Genomic DNA, 17,092 nt, shown 5'->3' on the forward strand with positions numbered 1-17,092 from the left:
GCGTCTGTAGTTCTGCAAACTTTGACCCCGATAGAGTGGTTTTCAGTTTAATCAGCTGCATTTCGATGTCCTCTGTGTCCAGCCAGTTAAAGAGAGACAAATCCAGCTGTTCATTAAAACTTTCTGGTAAGAAAAGAAAAGAAAACATTGGTCCGTACACCTGAAAGTACTGAAAACACTTTGTGTATTCTATCTCGAGTCTACGGATGTATCCATGTACAGTGGCTTGCAAGTATTCGTCCCCCTTGAACTTTTCCACATGAATCAATTTATTGGAATTCCACGTGAAAGACCAATACAAAGTGGTGTACACGTGAGAAGTGGAACGAAAATCATACATGATTCCAAACATTTTTTACAAATAAATAACTGAAAAGTGGAGTGTGCGTAATTATTCAGCCCCCTTTGGTCTGAGTGCAGTCAGTTGCCCATAGACGTTGCCTGATGAGTGCTAATGACTAAATAGAGTGCACCTGTGTGTAATCTAATGTCAGTACAAATACAGCTGCTCTGTGACGACCTCAGAGGTTGTCTAAGAGAATATTGGGAGCAACAACACCATGAAGTCCAAAGAACACACCAGACAGGTCAGGGATAAAGTTATTGAGAAATTTAAAGCAGGCTTAGGCTCCAAAAAGATTTCCCAAGCCTTGAACATCCCACGGAGCACTGTTCAAGCGACCATTCAGAAATGGAAGGAGTATGGCACAACTGTAAACCTACCAAGACAAGGCCGTCCACCTAAACTCACAGGCCGAACAAGGAGAGCGCTGATCAGAAATGCAGCCAAGAGGCCCATGGTGACTCTGGACGAGCTGCAGAGATCTACAGCTCAGGTGGGGGAATCTGTCCATAGGACAACTATTAGTCGTGCACTGCACAAAGTTGGCCTTTATGGAAGAGTGTCAAGAAGAAAGCCATTGTTAACAGAAAACCATAAGAAGTCCCATTTGCAGTTTGCCACAAGCCATGTGGGGGACACAGCAAACATGTGGAAGAAGGTGCTCTGGTCAGATGAGACCAAAATGGAACTTTTTGGCCAAAATGCAAAACGCTATGTGTGGCGGAAAACTAACACCAGACTTGAGACTGGGGCGGAGGTTCACCTTCCAGCAGGACAACGACCCTAAACATAAAGCCAGGGCAACAATGGGATGGTTTAAAACAGAACATATCCATGTGTTAGAATGGCCCAGTCAAAGTCCAGATCTAAATCCAATCGAGAATCTGTGGCAAGATCTGAAAACTGCTGTTTGCAAACGCTGTCCATCTAATCTGACTGAGCTGGAGGTGTTTTGCAAAGAAGAATGGGCAAGGATTTCAGTCTCTAGATGTGCAAAGCTGGTAGAGACATACCCTAAAAGACTGGCAGCTGTAATTGCAGCAAAAGGTGGTTCTACAAAGTATTGACTCAGGGGGCTGAATAATTACGCACACCCCACTTTGTAGTTATTCAATAAAAAAACTGTTTGGAATCACTTATGATTTTCGTTCCACTTCTCACGTGTACACCACTTTGTATTGGTCTTTCACCTGGAATTCCAATAAAACAACCAAATTTCCCCTTGTGGGACAATTAAAGGATTATTCTATTCTAAATTTGATTCATGTTTGTGGCTGTAATGTGACAAAATGTGGAAAAGTTCAAGGGGGCCGAATACTTTTGCAAGCCACTGTATTTCCACGGTGCTGATGCTGCGCTGAGCGGACAGCTCCTGAAGCATTTCAAGTGTTGGAATGTGGAAATTTCAACATCACTTGAAAAAACAACCAGCTAGCAACGTCCCTCTCACCAGTAGGCTAAGCTATTTTTAGCCAATTACAAGTTGAATCTGGTAGTTGGAGTTGTTAGCTAAGATACCGTCATTAAGAAGCGGCACAACTAATGTGTCTACGAGAGCTAATTTGCCCGGCCATTTATTTTTTGATGCACCTTCTCAGATTAATTCGCTGCATGTCGTGCCCAGGGCTGGACTGGGACAAAAAAAGCAGCCCGGGCATTTTGACTACAGACCGGCCCACCAGATATTAAAGCCATAAAGCCTTTGAATATAAAAACAAACACTGTTGTGACAGTGATGTACACTGTCCTGTTGGTATATGTATGATATCTATACATTTTACATCAGATAAAAACTTTTTTTCAGATTCAGATAACTATTTAATAAAAGCTAGACATTTTAAATTAGTACAAGAAAGAAAGGTATTTCTTTGTGTCCCCCTCTCCCTGTTAATGCCCTACCTGGCCCCCCTGGCAAAACTTTGCTAGATCCGCCCCTGCACAGTTACCAGCTGTCAGCTACTTAGAAAAGGATCCTGGTGTTATTTGTCTCTCAGAAACAGTTCATAACTTCCCTTCAACTCATTCATGTCACCTAAAAGGTAAACCTGTTTCTCCATCACCTGTTCAGCTCTGATGATTCAGTAAGGACATCTCCTGGTTTCATCTGCATGTTTCCCTCTCACCACATATCCAAACCGACATCATGACCAGCAGCTTTACAGCTGTGGCTCCAACAAACATCAGCTGATACTAGAAATTAATATTAAATAAATTCTAACAACAACTGATCAAGCTTAAAGGTGCTGCTGTTGTTTAACGTGACATCCGCTGGTTTCCTCTTTCTGGTGCAAAGGGGGAGATAAACAAACAAGAGAGAAAAGCCGATCAGCCGATCAGCTGATCATTGATCAGTTTCTAGAATGAAGTAGAAACAGGAGGGGGAGGGGAGAGAATGAGAGAAGAAGAGGGAGCTGACAGCATAAAGACAGAATAAATCCAGCTTTTTGTCTTTTTCCATTGTAGCTGAAGTCCGGGACAAACTTTTCACCTCAGTACGAAACGCGTAATATTTTCTCCGAACACAAGACGATTCCGTTTTTTATGGGACGGTTGGCAACTCTACTAACTAACTTTATGAATAAAATAAAGTTCAACATCAGTAACATAGCACCCACCCAGCTGTATAGAAACTCCGTCATGCTAGCTAGCACGCAGTACGAAAAAGTCAGCATAACAAAAATTAACTGCACCTAAACTTGGTTTATATCTGACCCAGATAGACTGCAGGTCATAACTTCTTACCTGAAGTTCAGTTCACCTGACACTTGGACCGGCGGCCGCCTCGGGTCTCTCCTCCTCCTGCCTCCCCTTTCCCTCATCCACCTGCTAGCCTCTGTGGAAGCTCCGCCATAGTCACCACCCAACAACTGAGTTATTTTTACACATCGGCCAGCACCTGGCCAATCCACCACCTCTCATTGTTTATACTGTTACTAAAAAAATAAATAAATCATCAGCCCACAAAAATGAAATTCACCATCGGCGCACCGGACAAATGGTCGGTATGCCCGATGGCCAGTCCAGCGCTGGACTGGCCATCGCGAAGGGTTGGCATGCCCAGGGTTACCAACCCCTGGTCTAGAAGCATGTGGTTAACAAAGAGAGAAAACATGTAGTGAAGCTCAGATGAAGCAGCTGGAATAACAATAATGGGGCAATAGAAAGCAACACCAGGAAGGTACAAAGGCTAACGCACAATAAAACAGACGTAAACTTCAGTTATTATTTATGCTTATTGAATTATCATTATTCAATACCAGTATATCAATATTTATTTACTTATTTATCATTATCAGAAAATACTTTAAACCATTAGAAACATTTTTGCCACATATTAACTTTGTTTTGTTAGTTTTTATTTGTCCTGGAAACATGTTTGTGTGCACAAATGAAACAAAGTATGGACACACTCAAGAAAACACTTCATCATAGCAAGGTCAAAGGACAAGTCCTTAAGTTTGTAATAGTTGCTCAACCAGTCCATATCACTGGCATTACAAGCATTTAATGAAGTTTCCTTTTAACATGCGCACACTCACATGAACTGATTGTTTGTCTGACAGGCACAAATTCTTTTCCTCATCAGACGTCTGAAGAAACCACACCTCCTGTTAAACAGGTGAGTGTTTCCTTTAACCAGTGCTGAAGGAGTCATGCTGCACAGCCTCACTCACTGCAAGGAAGCAGATGCATCAGTTTAATTTATGAGGTAAATACTTTATGTTTGGTTGTTTGTATAATTTACTGTATAATAGAAACATAATGTGTGTCTCTTTTGTTCTAACTGACAGCCTTAAACTGTTACATTACACAGTGTGTGTGCAATGAAGGCCATCTACAGAGAAGAAAAAATAAAAGCATAATTATGCCAAATAAATACGGCCTAATTAACATGAACTCTTGCCTTCTTTTGAGTCAAAACAGATACAATCATTTATTCTGATCATAGTTAAGTGTTGATAGATCATCAAGTTGATTTAGGATGCTATTTTTAAACATCTACATTTTTTGAGCACAACATGAATGCAGAGGTATGTCTCTTTAATGTGACTATTTTCTTCTTGTATTACAGAACAAAATGAGCCTAAAAAGCTGGTTTGGATTTCTGGTCAGCCCAGGTAATCTGACACAAGAATATTCAAATGAGAAGCTCAGTACTTGTTTGTATGTGTATACAAATTCTTCAGAAAACTGCTTTTCTTCACTTACTAAGTTTTACTGGCAGTTGGAAGAAACATTTTTGTTTTTGACATCGGAGATTATTATTATTATTACAGTCAGTTTATTTTGATTATTTTCTTTAATTTTTCACTTCAGAGAATTTGACTTCTTCTCCGGTCATCTGCATCGGTGTTGTCGGTACTGTTGTCTCGGGAGCCGTTCTTCTTGTCAAATACAAGGTAAACAAAAGAAAAACAGTAAGTCACAAATGCCCTTTTCAGTCTGACACAAATGTAATAAGCTATATGAATAACCTTTTTAATAATAACAATATTTTCTAACATGTCTGATAATGAGAGGGACAACCCAAGTTAATTAAGACTTTATAAGAATCAAACTAAACACTAATCAACGATTACCAACTTGGTTATTGTTTTTTGATAGAGCAAAAATGAAAATAAGACAGCTGACATAAATTCAACTGAGGCTTTGAGCTGAAGAGAAACAGAAAATGAAACCAAACATATAAGTAAACAATGGACATTTCTTCTGTGTACTTCAGATGAAGAAAGAAACAAAGAGAATTGCGTGTTAGAGGGAAGTCTAACCTGAACAACAAGGTTTAGTCAGAGATGAATCAGAAGCACAAAGCCAAGAGAGCAACTCAGGAAAAAGCCAGGGGGAGGAGAGATAAATGAACATACTGCACTAAAACTGTAAATATGAATGACAGTCATGGCTGTGAGTAAAGATAGTAGGACAAACTTAGAAAAATGCAGAAATAGATAAAACAATAAAATTACCAACCATCACATTGAGACTTTGTTGTAAAGCAAACACAAGTTTTTAGAGGTGTTGCTTTGTTGACTTATGACAGATTGTTTCATTCTCTCTTTAGTGCCACTGATGTCACATTTGTGTGTACAAATCGACTCAAAAGTAAAGGTGCACTGATGAAAACATTTTTCATAGTATGGTTTACCATGGTGTACTATTTAATGTGCATCAGGTGAACGTAAGACACTGCCATCAAGTGTAGTTTCATTCTCATGTACACTAAAAGTAAACCATTAAAAAAGCATAAAAATCCACTTGCATAAACTGAAACAACTTCCTCGACATGTATGTACTGAGCTCCTTATCTATTTAAACACAGAAAACACAAGCTGAACTCAAGAGGAAGGATGAAGAGATTGAGAAGCTCAAAAATGAGGTAATTCTGTATAACAAATTATTACACTGTTCTGATCTGGAGGGAGTGCCCAGGGCAGATCCAGGACACAGTGGAAAGACTACATGTCTCTACCATCTTGGGAGCTGCTTGATGTTCCCCAGAGCTGAAGCAGGGAGCTGGGAAGAAGGCGGTCTTGGCTTTCTTGCTTACTCTGCTGCCCCTATTCTACAAGCCTGGATGAGCAGATGAAGATGGATGGATGTGATAATATGTCACTGCTCTCTTCATTTTTGAGCTGAGACAGATCGGCAACTCTTCCCCCATTTACTATGTAGCAATTAAGCTAAGCTCTAGGAGTATAACCAGTATGACTAATGTAATATTGATCCTCTCCACTGTGTTTGTTTTTGTTAGCTGGAGAGACTTCAGTGGCTGAGAAATGACACAGTTAAGGGGTAGGGCCCACAACAGAAGTTCACCAAGCTTACTTCTGCTATCAAAAGGATAGAGAAAGTAATTCTCAAATACACACAAACTTGCTCGTACAATGTCAGCGCCATTCCATTAAGTTTGTAGATCACAACACAAGTCATCTCAAGGGACTTATATGATGGGGAGGCAAAACCACTTTAAGAATGAAGCCTTTGTTAAAAGCAGAGTGAGGATATACAGCAACGTTTACTGTCTCTTCAGTAGGAAGGCAAAGTAAACAAATCTCTACATAAATTAATGAAGATTTTATACATTTCTAGAACCAAATCATGTCATCTGAAGGTGCGTTGTAGGGAAAGGTCAAGATCTTTAGGTGACCCTGGTATTAGAGACACAGCAGAAATACATTTTAAGCTTAATACAACAACATGGTTCTTCATTTATTTTTCAGTTGGAGGAAAATGTAGACTTAGACAGGCTACAATCACTCTGTTCTAAGAATGAATCGTTGGAGAAAGACCTGCAGACCCTGAAGACAGAGCTCGAAGACAGCCAATCAGAGGTTATTGTCTTTTATTTCCTTTACCTCTGTACATTCAGTTTGATTTCAAGTTATATCTCAATGCACTGAATATTTTTATATGACCCCGTCAACCTCCTGCTAAAAGAGGAATAGAAACAACAACATTTAGCTATTCTCTAGTGCTAAGATTGTTGCCAATCTTTACCATCAACATGAATGCTTGTTAACCAACCACCTGGCTTTCAGAGAGCTTTCTTCACTTTAGTTAACAGTCAACTCAGCTGTAAACTGATTTCTCATTTTCAAATAATGTTTCCTTTTGCCAAAGTTAAAAGACAAAACTGATGAAGTCATGAGGCTCTGTGCTGAGAAAGACAGGAGCACAGAAAATGAAAAGGAACTGCAAACCACGAAGCTGAGGATTGAGGACAAGAATAAAGAGGTACACGATTTTGAGGTTACTTAGAATCATTTAAAGTGAGTACTCTTACTCACAGGACACACACAGCAGATAGTGGCTAAAACATTTATTTCAAAACATTAAACAACCTGAAACCACCACAGCATAAAACATTTTCTGCTTACTCAGCTGAATGATGAAGTATCAACACTAGAACATCTGCTTAATAAAGAGAAGCAGAGGAGGAGCGATACTGAGATGGAAGTGCAATCCCTGAAAACAAAGCTGGAGACCAACAATGAAGAGGTAATTTTATTTTCATGTTTCTTTTTATTATTACATTAACCTATTACCTTATATCTGTTATTTGATGCATTCAGGTTTGAATTTTACTCGAAATACAAACATTTTTGAGATAATATATTTTAGCCGCAGTTTCTCTCTGGAAATGGCTGTCTCTATTCAATGTCTTTTTTTTAAAGATCATTACTGATGTTTACATTAATTACATGAACTAAAATAATCAGGTTAAATATTTAATATTTGATTTGTTCAGTTAAATGTGTTCATTGTTTCTCTCTCCCCTGAGTTAAAAGAAAAAGATGCTGAACTCTTGAAACTCCGAGCTGAGAAAAATAGAAGAGAACAAGATGTGAAGGAGCTGCAGACCATAAATAGGAAGCTTGAAGCCGAGAAGAAAGAGGTTCATATTTTGTTCCTTAGACTTAATGTCTAATATTCTAATGCACAATAAAAAGTTGACATGCATTTTCTTGTGTAATTATGTTGTATGCAAATGTATCTCTACCATTTTCCCTCTCCTCCCAGCTCAAAGATGAACTAGCTGAAGTTCAACATCAGCTCAGGGAACAGCAGCAGAAGAAGAAAGATGCTGAGATAACTGTAGAGACACTGAAGAAAGAGCTGGAAACCAACAGTAAAAAGGTTATTTACTTCAGTTTTTTCAATTTTTAGTATTTTTTCAATAGCCCATTACATAATACAGTACCGACTTACGAATACCCCATTTAACGAAAAATTCATTGTATGAAGGCACTTAACGGCAATATTTCTGCTCGTTTTACCGCAAAATGCCCGTGTAACGAAATCCGCTGGCTCTGATTGGCTGAGCCTAAAATGCCCACAATGCCTTCCGAATCATGTGACAACCCCCTTGGCTTTCGTACATGCTCTTTGCTGTTCCACTTGAACGACGTATTGTTGCAGTTAGCAATTAGCATAGCTGGACTGGCCATCGGGCATACCGGGCATTTGCCCGGTGGGCCGCTCGTGATTTTTCGTTTTTATGGGCCGATGGGGTTTTCTTTCTTTCTTTCTTTTTTTCAACGGTATAAATGAATAGTGGTGTATTGGCCAGTTGGTCATCATGGATTGGGCTGGACCAATTACAGCCGAGGAGGTCGAACTTTAAAGTTGAGGTGAAAAGCAACGCGATTTGTCCCGATCAGCTGATCAATGAGCAGCTGATCGGCTTTTCTCTCTGCGTCAGAAAGAGCAAACCAGCGGAGGTCGCGTTAAACAACAGAAGCACCTTTAAATTTGATGAGCTGTTGTTAGAATTTATTTAATATTAATTTCTAGTATCAGCTGATGTTTGCTGGAGGGATGAAGGGTTGAAGGGAAGTTATGAACGAACTGTTTCTGGGAGACAAATAACACCAGGATCCTTTTCTAAGTAGCTGACAGCTGGTAACTGTGCAGGGGCGGGTCTTGCAAAGTTTTGCCAGGGGCCAGGTAGGGCATTAACAGGAAAGGGGGCACAAAAAACACGTTTCTTTCTTATTCTCATTTAAAATTTCTAGCTTTTAACAAATAATTATCTGAATCATACAACCAAAGTTTTCATCTGATGTCAAATGTATAGAAATCCATTATTGTACATAGTAATTTTTTTCAGGGTCCCAACATAATTTCTTCAGAAGTAAGTACTGTATATGATGCCAGTATTTTCCCACATTTTCTACATACTGTACCAGTACTGTGTGTAAAATACCATCAAAATTAAGTTTTGATGGTAAGTTTTGAGTGAGGAAGTTTTATTCTTTCTCACCTCTTTCTGTCTCCTTTCACTTTTTAAAGGTTGCCATGTTATAAATATTTTGCCCTGCCATGCTGTTTATTGATGTGGTAAATAAATAGTTTATGAAAATATCACTAAATCTGTCATGTATTATTTTTAATATTCAGTAATGATCATGTCTCACCTCTAGTCTTCCTTGTCTTAATTTCAAGTTTCCACGATATGTTGTAGATAGTTCAGGAGGTAAACCAAGCAGTCTTTGGGTTTCGGCTGAGTACTTTTTAGAATACCAGAATAGGGAGGATGGTGTAGGTTTAAGTTAAGTTCTAGATTGATACATATATACCAACAAGACAGTGTACATCACTGTCACAACGACGTTTGTTTTCATTCAAAGGCTTTATGGTTTTTCCCATAATATCTGGTGGGCCAGTCTCTAGTCAAAATGCCCGGGCTGATTTTTTGTCCCAGTCCAGCCCTGGCAATTAGCCTATAGCCTATCGTTCACTAAGAAGGCGCGATGGGTGCTTCGACTTACGAAAGACCCACGGGAAAGAATTAATGTCATAAGTCGGGGTTCCACTGTACATTCTGTTACATCGATTCTGTGTTAACTAATGCTTTATTAATCTGTTATAATTTCTCTCTGGAACCAACGATCTCTGTTCGCCACATATTTTGTTTTTAAAATTAATGTTGATAATTTTAATGTTGACATTGTCATTCATTGTTATTATTTTTTGATGGCCACTGCAAGTTTGTCTAAAATCTGAACACAATACCAGCTTTATTCCATGATTTTCGTTGGTAAATATGTTCCCTATCATAGTTGAACTGAACAAATAGATAAACTACACAATACAGAAACTTTTCTCTTTCATTAAGAATGACTCTGATGCTTTCCTTTTCTCCAAGGTCAAAGATTTAGAGGCTGAACTCTTCAAGGTCCGTGCTGAAAAAAATAGAAGAGAACAAGATGAGAAGGCTCTACAGACCATAAATATGAAGCTCGAAGCCGAGAAGAAAGAGGTTCATGTTTTGTTCCTTAGACTTAATGTCTAATATTTCTAATGCACAATAAATAATAAGTTGACATGTGTTTTTTTCCCATCACAGTATATAATTATGTTGTATGTACCTTTACCATTTTACCTTCCCTCCCAGTTAAAAGAGGAAGTAGCTAAATTAGAGCAGAGGCTTGGGAAAGAGAAGCAGAGGTCCTGAATGAAGGAGCTTGAGACCAAAGGCATAAAGGTTTGTATCTTTAATTTAGATGCATTCACCAAGGTCTTCATTACTGATTTTTCACTGAAAGACAAATGTATTAAAAATAATACAAATTTCACTTTGGAAGTTCATCAAACTATCTTTAATGTGATTTTAGGAATTCTCTGTTTTCGTGCATGGAAATATATTGGTTTTATATTTGTACTTTTTTTTTTAATTTTGTTTCCCCCTTTTCAGCCTCTCGGTCATTTGTACATATAGTAGGTCCCACCCCACTTACATACATATGTTCAATTCATTATTATTGACTACTTTTTGATTTTTACATCATTTTTTTTATATTATACTACTTAGACATAGACAGTAGGGCTGTGCGTCAGAATGGCCCTTTAATCATGCCAACATGCATACTATAAAAAGTGGCTGTGTGTATTGCAGGAGATGACACACTGTTGTATTTCCTTCTATTTTTTTTGTTTGTTCTATTTTGTTTTAGTTATTTGTCTGTCGTAGTAAATACCATTATCATTCACGTATTGAGAGTGTTCCAAAAGTTATATAGTTATAACTCAGAGTTTATTCATTTATTTTGAATTGATAGTGTCATGAACAGTGATGGGAATAACGGCATTACAAGTACCGGCGTTACCAACGGCGTTACTTTTTTCAATAACGAGTAATCTCACTAATTACAATTCCTATTGTTACAACGCCGTTACAGTTACTAAGAAGAAAACGCGGTCCGTTACTATTTTTCAGCAAACAGACGGTTGAAGCTGTGTTCAGCTTACCGCATCTTATATCAGTCACATGGAAGTAGCTGACTAGGTAAGTAATCTGGACGCTACAGCTTTAAGCAGCTGTCTACCACAACACCTGGAGCTCAGGGGGCAAAACAATCGCATGAGTGCTGCTGTTTGACTGAGGAAGAATAAAGTAGTCGTGGTAAGCCAATCACATGACCACTTAAAGACAAAGCAACAAGGTGACATATACCAGTTTTTAAATTGTGTCGATAGGCCACGTAAAACCAGAGTCGTGATAAACAAGATATACGCGGCGTTTTTTCCTCAATAGTTTTGTCACATTAGCGCTAGCAAGCACTCTGTGCTTATGAGCAAAAAAACAAAACAAAACAGGGGAAGTTTTAGGAGTGACGGAGAGAGAGAGAGAGAGAAAGAGAGCAGAAAGAGAGAGAGCGAGTTTTGAGATGTGAAAGATTTGTGACGTTTAGCGTGTTTGGGGTGTGTAGTTAATGTGTTGTCTTGTGTAGTTAGTGTGTAGTGTTGTGGGTAGTTTTGTGTTGTGTGTCAGAACAATGAGGTGACTGCTTTCTCCAGCAGTGTTGGTCAAGTTACTTGAAAAAAGTAATCAGTTACTAATTACTGATTACTTCCCCCAAAAAGTAATCCCGTTACTTTACTGATTACTTATTTTCAAAAGTAATTAATTACTTAGTTACTTAGTTACTTTTTAAAAACACGATTTACAACCTGAATAGGTGATAAAGCGATAGATCTTTCAGCCCAATTCTACTTTTTCTGCATAATCCATCATACAAAATGTAATCAAATGGAAAAGTCTTTTTTTAAAACTTTAAACTTTAAATCTTTTAACTTTATGCATCAAGCAAAAACTTAATTATTTGCAACATTCTCTGACTGGAAGAAATTTGTTTAACATTTAAACCTATTTTCTGCACATTCCAGCACATAAAATATTTTTTTGTGTTTACACTGACTCTTTCAAATAGATGCAAGTAAAACACAGCAGAAAATAAATAAAATCAAAGACTAGCGGTCCTGTTGCTCTATTTTCACCTGTAAAGCAGGACTGGATTAGGCGGAGGTTTACCGTGCAGGTGTGCCGCAGCGGTCAGTGGAAGACTCTGCGAGTTTCTCTGTGAATTTCACATTACGTCGTAGCGCACTCGGTGCTTGCTTGGGCGTTTATGGGTTTTTTCGCTGTAAAAGAAGTTTTCTTCCACGCTGTACGGACACTAATGTTTTGTCACTTTTATGGAATCAAACTCAAAGTAAGGTCAGTACTTCCACGCTTTAAACGCTGCACGCTCATACTCTCTCCCGCACTCGATATATTATCCATTGTTGATCTGCACACAGCTGTTGTCACGAACGTCGCACTCGCTTACGTCACTGTCATGAGACATTCTCGCAAAAAAATCACGGTTTTAGTAACGCAGTAACGCAGTGTTCCTACGGGAAAGTAACGGTAATCTAATTACCGTTTTTGCAATAGTAATCCCTTACATTACTCGTTACTTGAAAAACAGTAATCAGATTACAGTAATGCGTTACAAGTAAGGTGTTACTGCCCATCTCTGGTCTCCAGGTAGAAACAGGAGTGATACACCTGCTGCTGTCAGACCTGGCAGGTATCAGGCTGTGATGTTCTCCTTTATAGTGGACAGAAATTATTTTTTGGAGTGGCACAAATAATTTGTGTGGCATCTTAACAGCTGATTGTTCTGTAAATAGTTTGAAATGGTTATTTTACAAAAGGGTAAAAGGCAAATGGATGCAAATAACTTTGTTGTTTGCAAAACTTGTGCATTTTAGATCAATTGTGTTAATACAGTATGTCAAAATGAAAACATGACTGTAAATTCAGGCACGTGAGGTTGTGCTGAAAAGAATGATACCAAACAAGGCAAAGTAAATAGTTTTTAAAGGTAAAATGTGGAGGGAAAATCAAAAGTAGTAAAAAATGGCCAATTATACCCTGAACCCCAGAGGGTTAAACGTTTTTTTGTTTTTTGTTTTTTAAAGTAACGCAATAGTTACTTTTCAAGTAATTAATTACTTTTAGAATATTGTAACTCAGTTACTAACTCAGTTACTTTTTTGAAGAAGTAACTAGTAACTATAATTGAATTACTTTTTCAAAGTAACTTGCCCAACACTGGTCATGAAACCATCCTAGAATTGACCATGAGAACGATAAAGTTACCTGTGTTTATCTCTGTATTGTTTTATTGTACATCCCAGAATTACACTGCACTCTTTCATCTTTGAATACTTACAGCCAAGTTAAATGTTATACATCTTGTAATCATATGCATCATAACATGGATTTATGACAAATTATGTTCTGGGTGTGAAAAGTGAAGCCAATTAAGCAAAGTTTGTTCAACCTATATTAAGTATAATGACCAGCAGGGGGAGACTACTGTGCAAATAAATGTACTCAGCTGTAACTTATGTAGTCATTCATTACAGATTAACCTTTCTTTTTATATTTCCTTCTCTCTCTTTCAAGTTTGAAGATAAAATAACTGAAGTCCAGCAGCAGGTAAAAGATGAACAGCAGAGGAGAGAGGAAGCTGAGCAATAAGTGGAGGTCCTAAAACAGGAGTTGGAAATGGAATTTACTTAACATGTGTATCTTTGTAAAATAGATGCATTATTAATTTATGAATTAACAATGCATTTTTATTTTGAACATCCATAATAAACAAAAGCCAAATTTTAAAATAATGAACGGAATGTGCTCTAAACACTTTTAGAGAGTTGTTTTATAGTCCTGAGTCTTTACTAGCCGATTACATCGGTATGATGTCATAGGCTGTGGATATGGTTCATATAGTCTGGATCTAAAATGCTCAAATTGTTTCCTCTTTGTTCCTAAACCTCTCTTTGTTTCGTTTTCTCTGTATATGTCATACTATCCCAGCACTAAAGTAGAAAACTTGAAATTTGTAGTGTTTTTTTTTTTTTTAAATTTACATTAAAATATGAAAAATATTTGTAAAATAAAAGCAAGCTGTGACTAAAAGAGATCCAGAATTTGTGTCAACTACAGACAGACAGAGCTGTTTCTGTGGCTGGCATTTTACCCTGAATTCTGTTGGCTCGCTGGTCTTAATTTCAAGGCCATGTTCACAAACAGAAAACGTCATAAATATAATGATTTCATGGTTTGATATATGTATTTGTAGTGTATGGTTGATGGCTGTATCAATTTGTCAAATGTGGCAAGCATCAGTCAGCTCTTACTGTGTATTTATATTAATTAACAATCATGGCAGTACTGTTGTGACTATGACAGCAGGAGAAGTTAAAGGTAAATATTTGTACTAAAAACATATATATAAAATCATTTAATTGTTGAAAAATATAATGTAAATTCTTTGTATTCCCCCTTTTTTGTTAAAAAGAAGAAAAAATATAGTTAAACAGTATAGTTTTATACATGCAGCTGAAAACCATTCACTCTGGAGCTGTTCATCCACACACCAGCAGCAGGGTCCCTGCACAGTTGAATTAACATAACACCATGCATTGTTTGCACAAAAACAAACACATACGATAAATGTTAGTAACAAAATAGATAAGTACATTTTTACAAAAGACTTTCTGTCATTGTCCCACAGTCCTCTTGTGCTCACTCACTGTGGATGTGCATCTGTATGTACATAGTGGTACATGACAGTATGTACAGATGGTTTTTTTTCTCCAGACCTAGATGGAAAATTGACTGTTCTACTCATTCTTGGTAAGGGAGATTTATTTATGTACGTTTTTTGTTTTTTGTATCTATGTACCTGTTTTGCCAAGATAAATGTATTGTTTATTATTGAACATGAGGTCAAAGTAGTCAGAAGGTCAGCTCAGATTTGAAAAAAACAAAACAAAACAAAACCCAACAACAACCCACAATACCTCATGAACTGACGGTACTATTTTCTTGGTAGCTTTCCCTTCACTCCACAGCCATGCTGGGGCCTTCTACTAAAGGTGGCACAGCCTGTTATGTATAGGTCAGACATGAGTGAGAGAGATAACTAAAGCCATACTGGCTTGGATGTCGCCTCAGGTCCCTGTCAGGTGTTGGGGAACCAGGACACAATGTTGAGACGTTGACTACTGGAGTAAGTATAGACATGGACAAGGGATGAGAACAGGCCTACTCATCCCACTACTGGCCAAAATAAAGGCAGTGTGTAGAGAATTTTGATAACTATTGGCAGCAAGCTGTCCATAACTGAGGGCTTGGAAACTGCCAAGCAAAGAAGGCAAAGAAGGCAGGAGAATGAACCAGGTGTACTCTGAGTTACAGGGGAACAAGATTCCTGATCCAGCCCCACCAAGGTTGGAGATGGAAGGATACTGAAAAGGGATATGAGAGAAGGACAGAACACATAACAAAAATTTTTATTGGCTAGTGCAGCGGTCCCCAACCTTTTTTGCGCCACGGACCGGTTTATGCCCGACAATATTTTCACAGACCTGCCTTTAAGGTGTTGCGGATAAATACAACAAAATAAAACTAGTACCGGTACCGAAAAAAAGAAGATTTATTCATAACACACGTGAAAAGACCCAGGAAAACTGAGTTAACGATAACGATAACAAAATAACGCTGAAAACCGATAAAAACCCTGAAAACCATACATTTCAGACCTGAGCTTCAACTCTCGCGGCCCGGTACCAAACGACTCACGGACCGGTACCGGTCCGAGGCCCGGGGGTTGGGGACCGCTGGGCTAATGGATCACTGAACATCAAACTGATAGACAGTGATAAACACAGAGACCTGAACTGATTCATGCCTATTGGCTAAAGAAGCTGACTGCACTCCAAGAGCGTCTGGCAGCACAAATGAACCTATTAGCCTATAAATGAACTGCTATTAGACCAGGCCAGACAGTCCTGATCTCCAAGAATACTCAGAAGAGACCACTGCCATCCAACTACCAGCCAATAACCTGGAACATGGAAGCTTCTGTCAGCCATCATAGCAGTTAAGATGAACAAGCATACTGCATGGTTCAATACACGAGTGGAGCACAGAAAGGAAGTGGCAGGGGTAAAACAACAGAGCAGTTAGCTGAGACTGCAAGACCAGACCTACAAATCCACACACATGGATCCTGGAATGTTTAGAAATGTGTGGACAACATTTTAATTTTTTTATCTTGCAGATTTTCTAATCAGAATTTTAAATGCACTGTGGTGCCAAACACATATTGTTTGCCAAGAACAACTTGGTAAAATCTCTATAGGCTCGTTTTATTCATGTGAATCTCTTAAGTGTTCATTTTTTCTTTTCTACTTCTTATTTCAGTTATTACATTATGTGACAATGTCTAAGGCGGGAACGGCTGGAGGAAGAAAGGGGCACATTTAATCATCATCATTTCAATGATGTTGAAATTATCATTGTTTGGCAAGTTTCCGTGTTAGCACGAACAATGATCTGCTCCAACAGATCTGTATTGTTGTGTAATGTTACATGTAATACAAGACTATGAGAAGTGGTAAACTTCAATTCTGCATTTTAAAATTTTGTCTGCTTTTTAGTTCACACACTTTATTTGTCTTTGTGATGAATGACATCTACATCTACAAATACATTTATCTTTGTATCACACATTACTCCTTGCATATAGGTGGAGAAGGGCACTGATGCTCTTCTGCTTTGAAATTTCTATAACCAGTAACATTGCATTTAGTTAATAGAACTGTTTCCTTGTATGGTGTTTAGAAGAGAGAGGGATTAGATGGATTTTAGCAGTTTTACCCTTTTAGCTACCTGCACACAATAGTAAGTGTTCAGTGGACATTTAGGCAGATTTATGTATACATTTTAGCTTCTGTGGTGGAATTCTCTGTTAATACTGTCTGCGACATGGTCAGCTGTGGTCAAGCTATTTAATTACTGCATAAAGGAGAGCAAACACAGACATGAAACATCATCATACTCATCCAGGAAGTCACAAACTGATCATGATATGTGGTATACCGCATATCATGAGGCTCGCTATGAAA

The 17,092-nt window shown here is 38.1% G+C and overlaps 1 protein-coding gene across 1 annotated transcript; it reads left to right on the forward strand.

The window, feature by feature from the left end:
* The first annotated feature begins 3,937 nt into the window (after positions 1-3,937).
* LOC116314046 (DNA ligase 1-like) lies at positions 3,938-14,426 on the forward strand. Its single transcript, XM_031731928.2, has 12 exons — positions 3,938-4,052; positions 4,416-4,461; positions 4,661-4,743; positions 5,661-5,717; positions 6,562-6,672; positions 6,962-7,075; positions 7,223-7,339; positions 7,623-7,736; positions 7,862-7,978; positions 9,990-10,103; positions 10,239-10,328; positions 13,581-14,426. Exons 2-11 carry the CDS (start codon positions 4,422-4,424, stop codon positions 10,296-10,298), a joined length of 927 nt encoding a protein of 308 aa, XP_031587788.2. The 5' UTR covers positions 3,938-4,052; positions 4,416-4,421; the 3' UTR covers positions 10,299-10,328; positions 13,581-14,426.
* Positions 14,427-17,092: the final 2,666 nt, after the last annotated feature.

This window comes from Oreochromis aureus, linkage group 3, assembly GCF_013358895.1.
Source record: "Oreochromis aureus strain Israel breed Guangdong linkage group 3, ZZ_aureus, whole genome shotgun sequence".
Lineage (NCBI taxonomy): Eukaryota > Metazoa > Chordata > Actinopteri > Cichliformes > Cichlidae > Oreochromis > Oreochromis aureus.

Bases quoted from the DNA above. Each gene is read 5' to 3' on its own strand.
- LOC116314046 (XM_031731928.2), top strand. From the start codon at position 4,422: ATGAGCCTAAAAAGCTGGTTTGGATTTCTGGTCAGCCCAG. The intron at 4,462-4,660 runs GTAATCTGACAC...TTTTCACTTCAG, and splicing joins TGGATTTCTGGTCAGCCCAG to AGAATTTGACTTCTTCTCCG. The intron at 5,718-6,561 runs GTAATTCTGTAT...TTTATTTTTCAG, and splicing joins TTGAGAAGCTCAAAAATGAG to TTGGAGGAAAATGTAGACTT.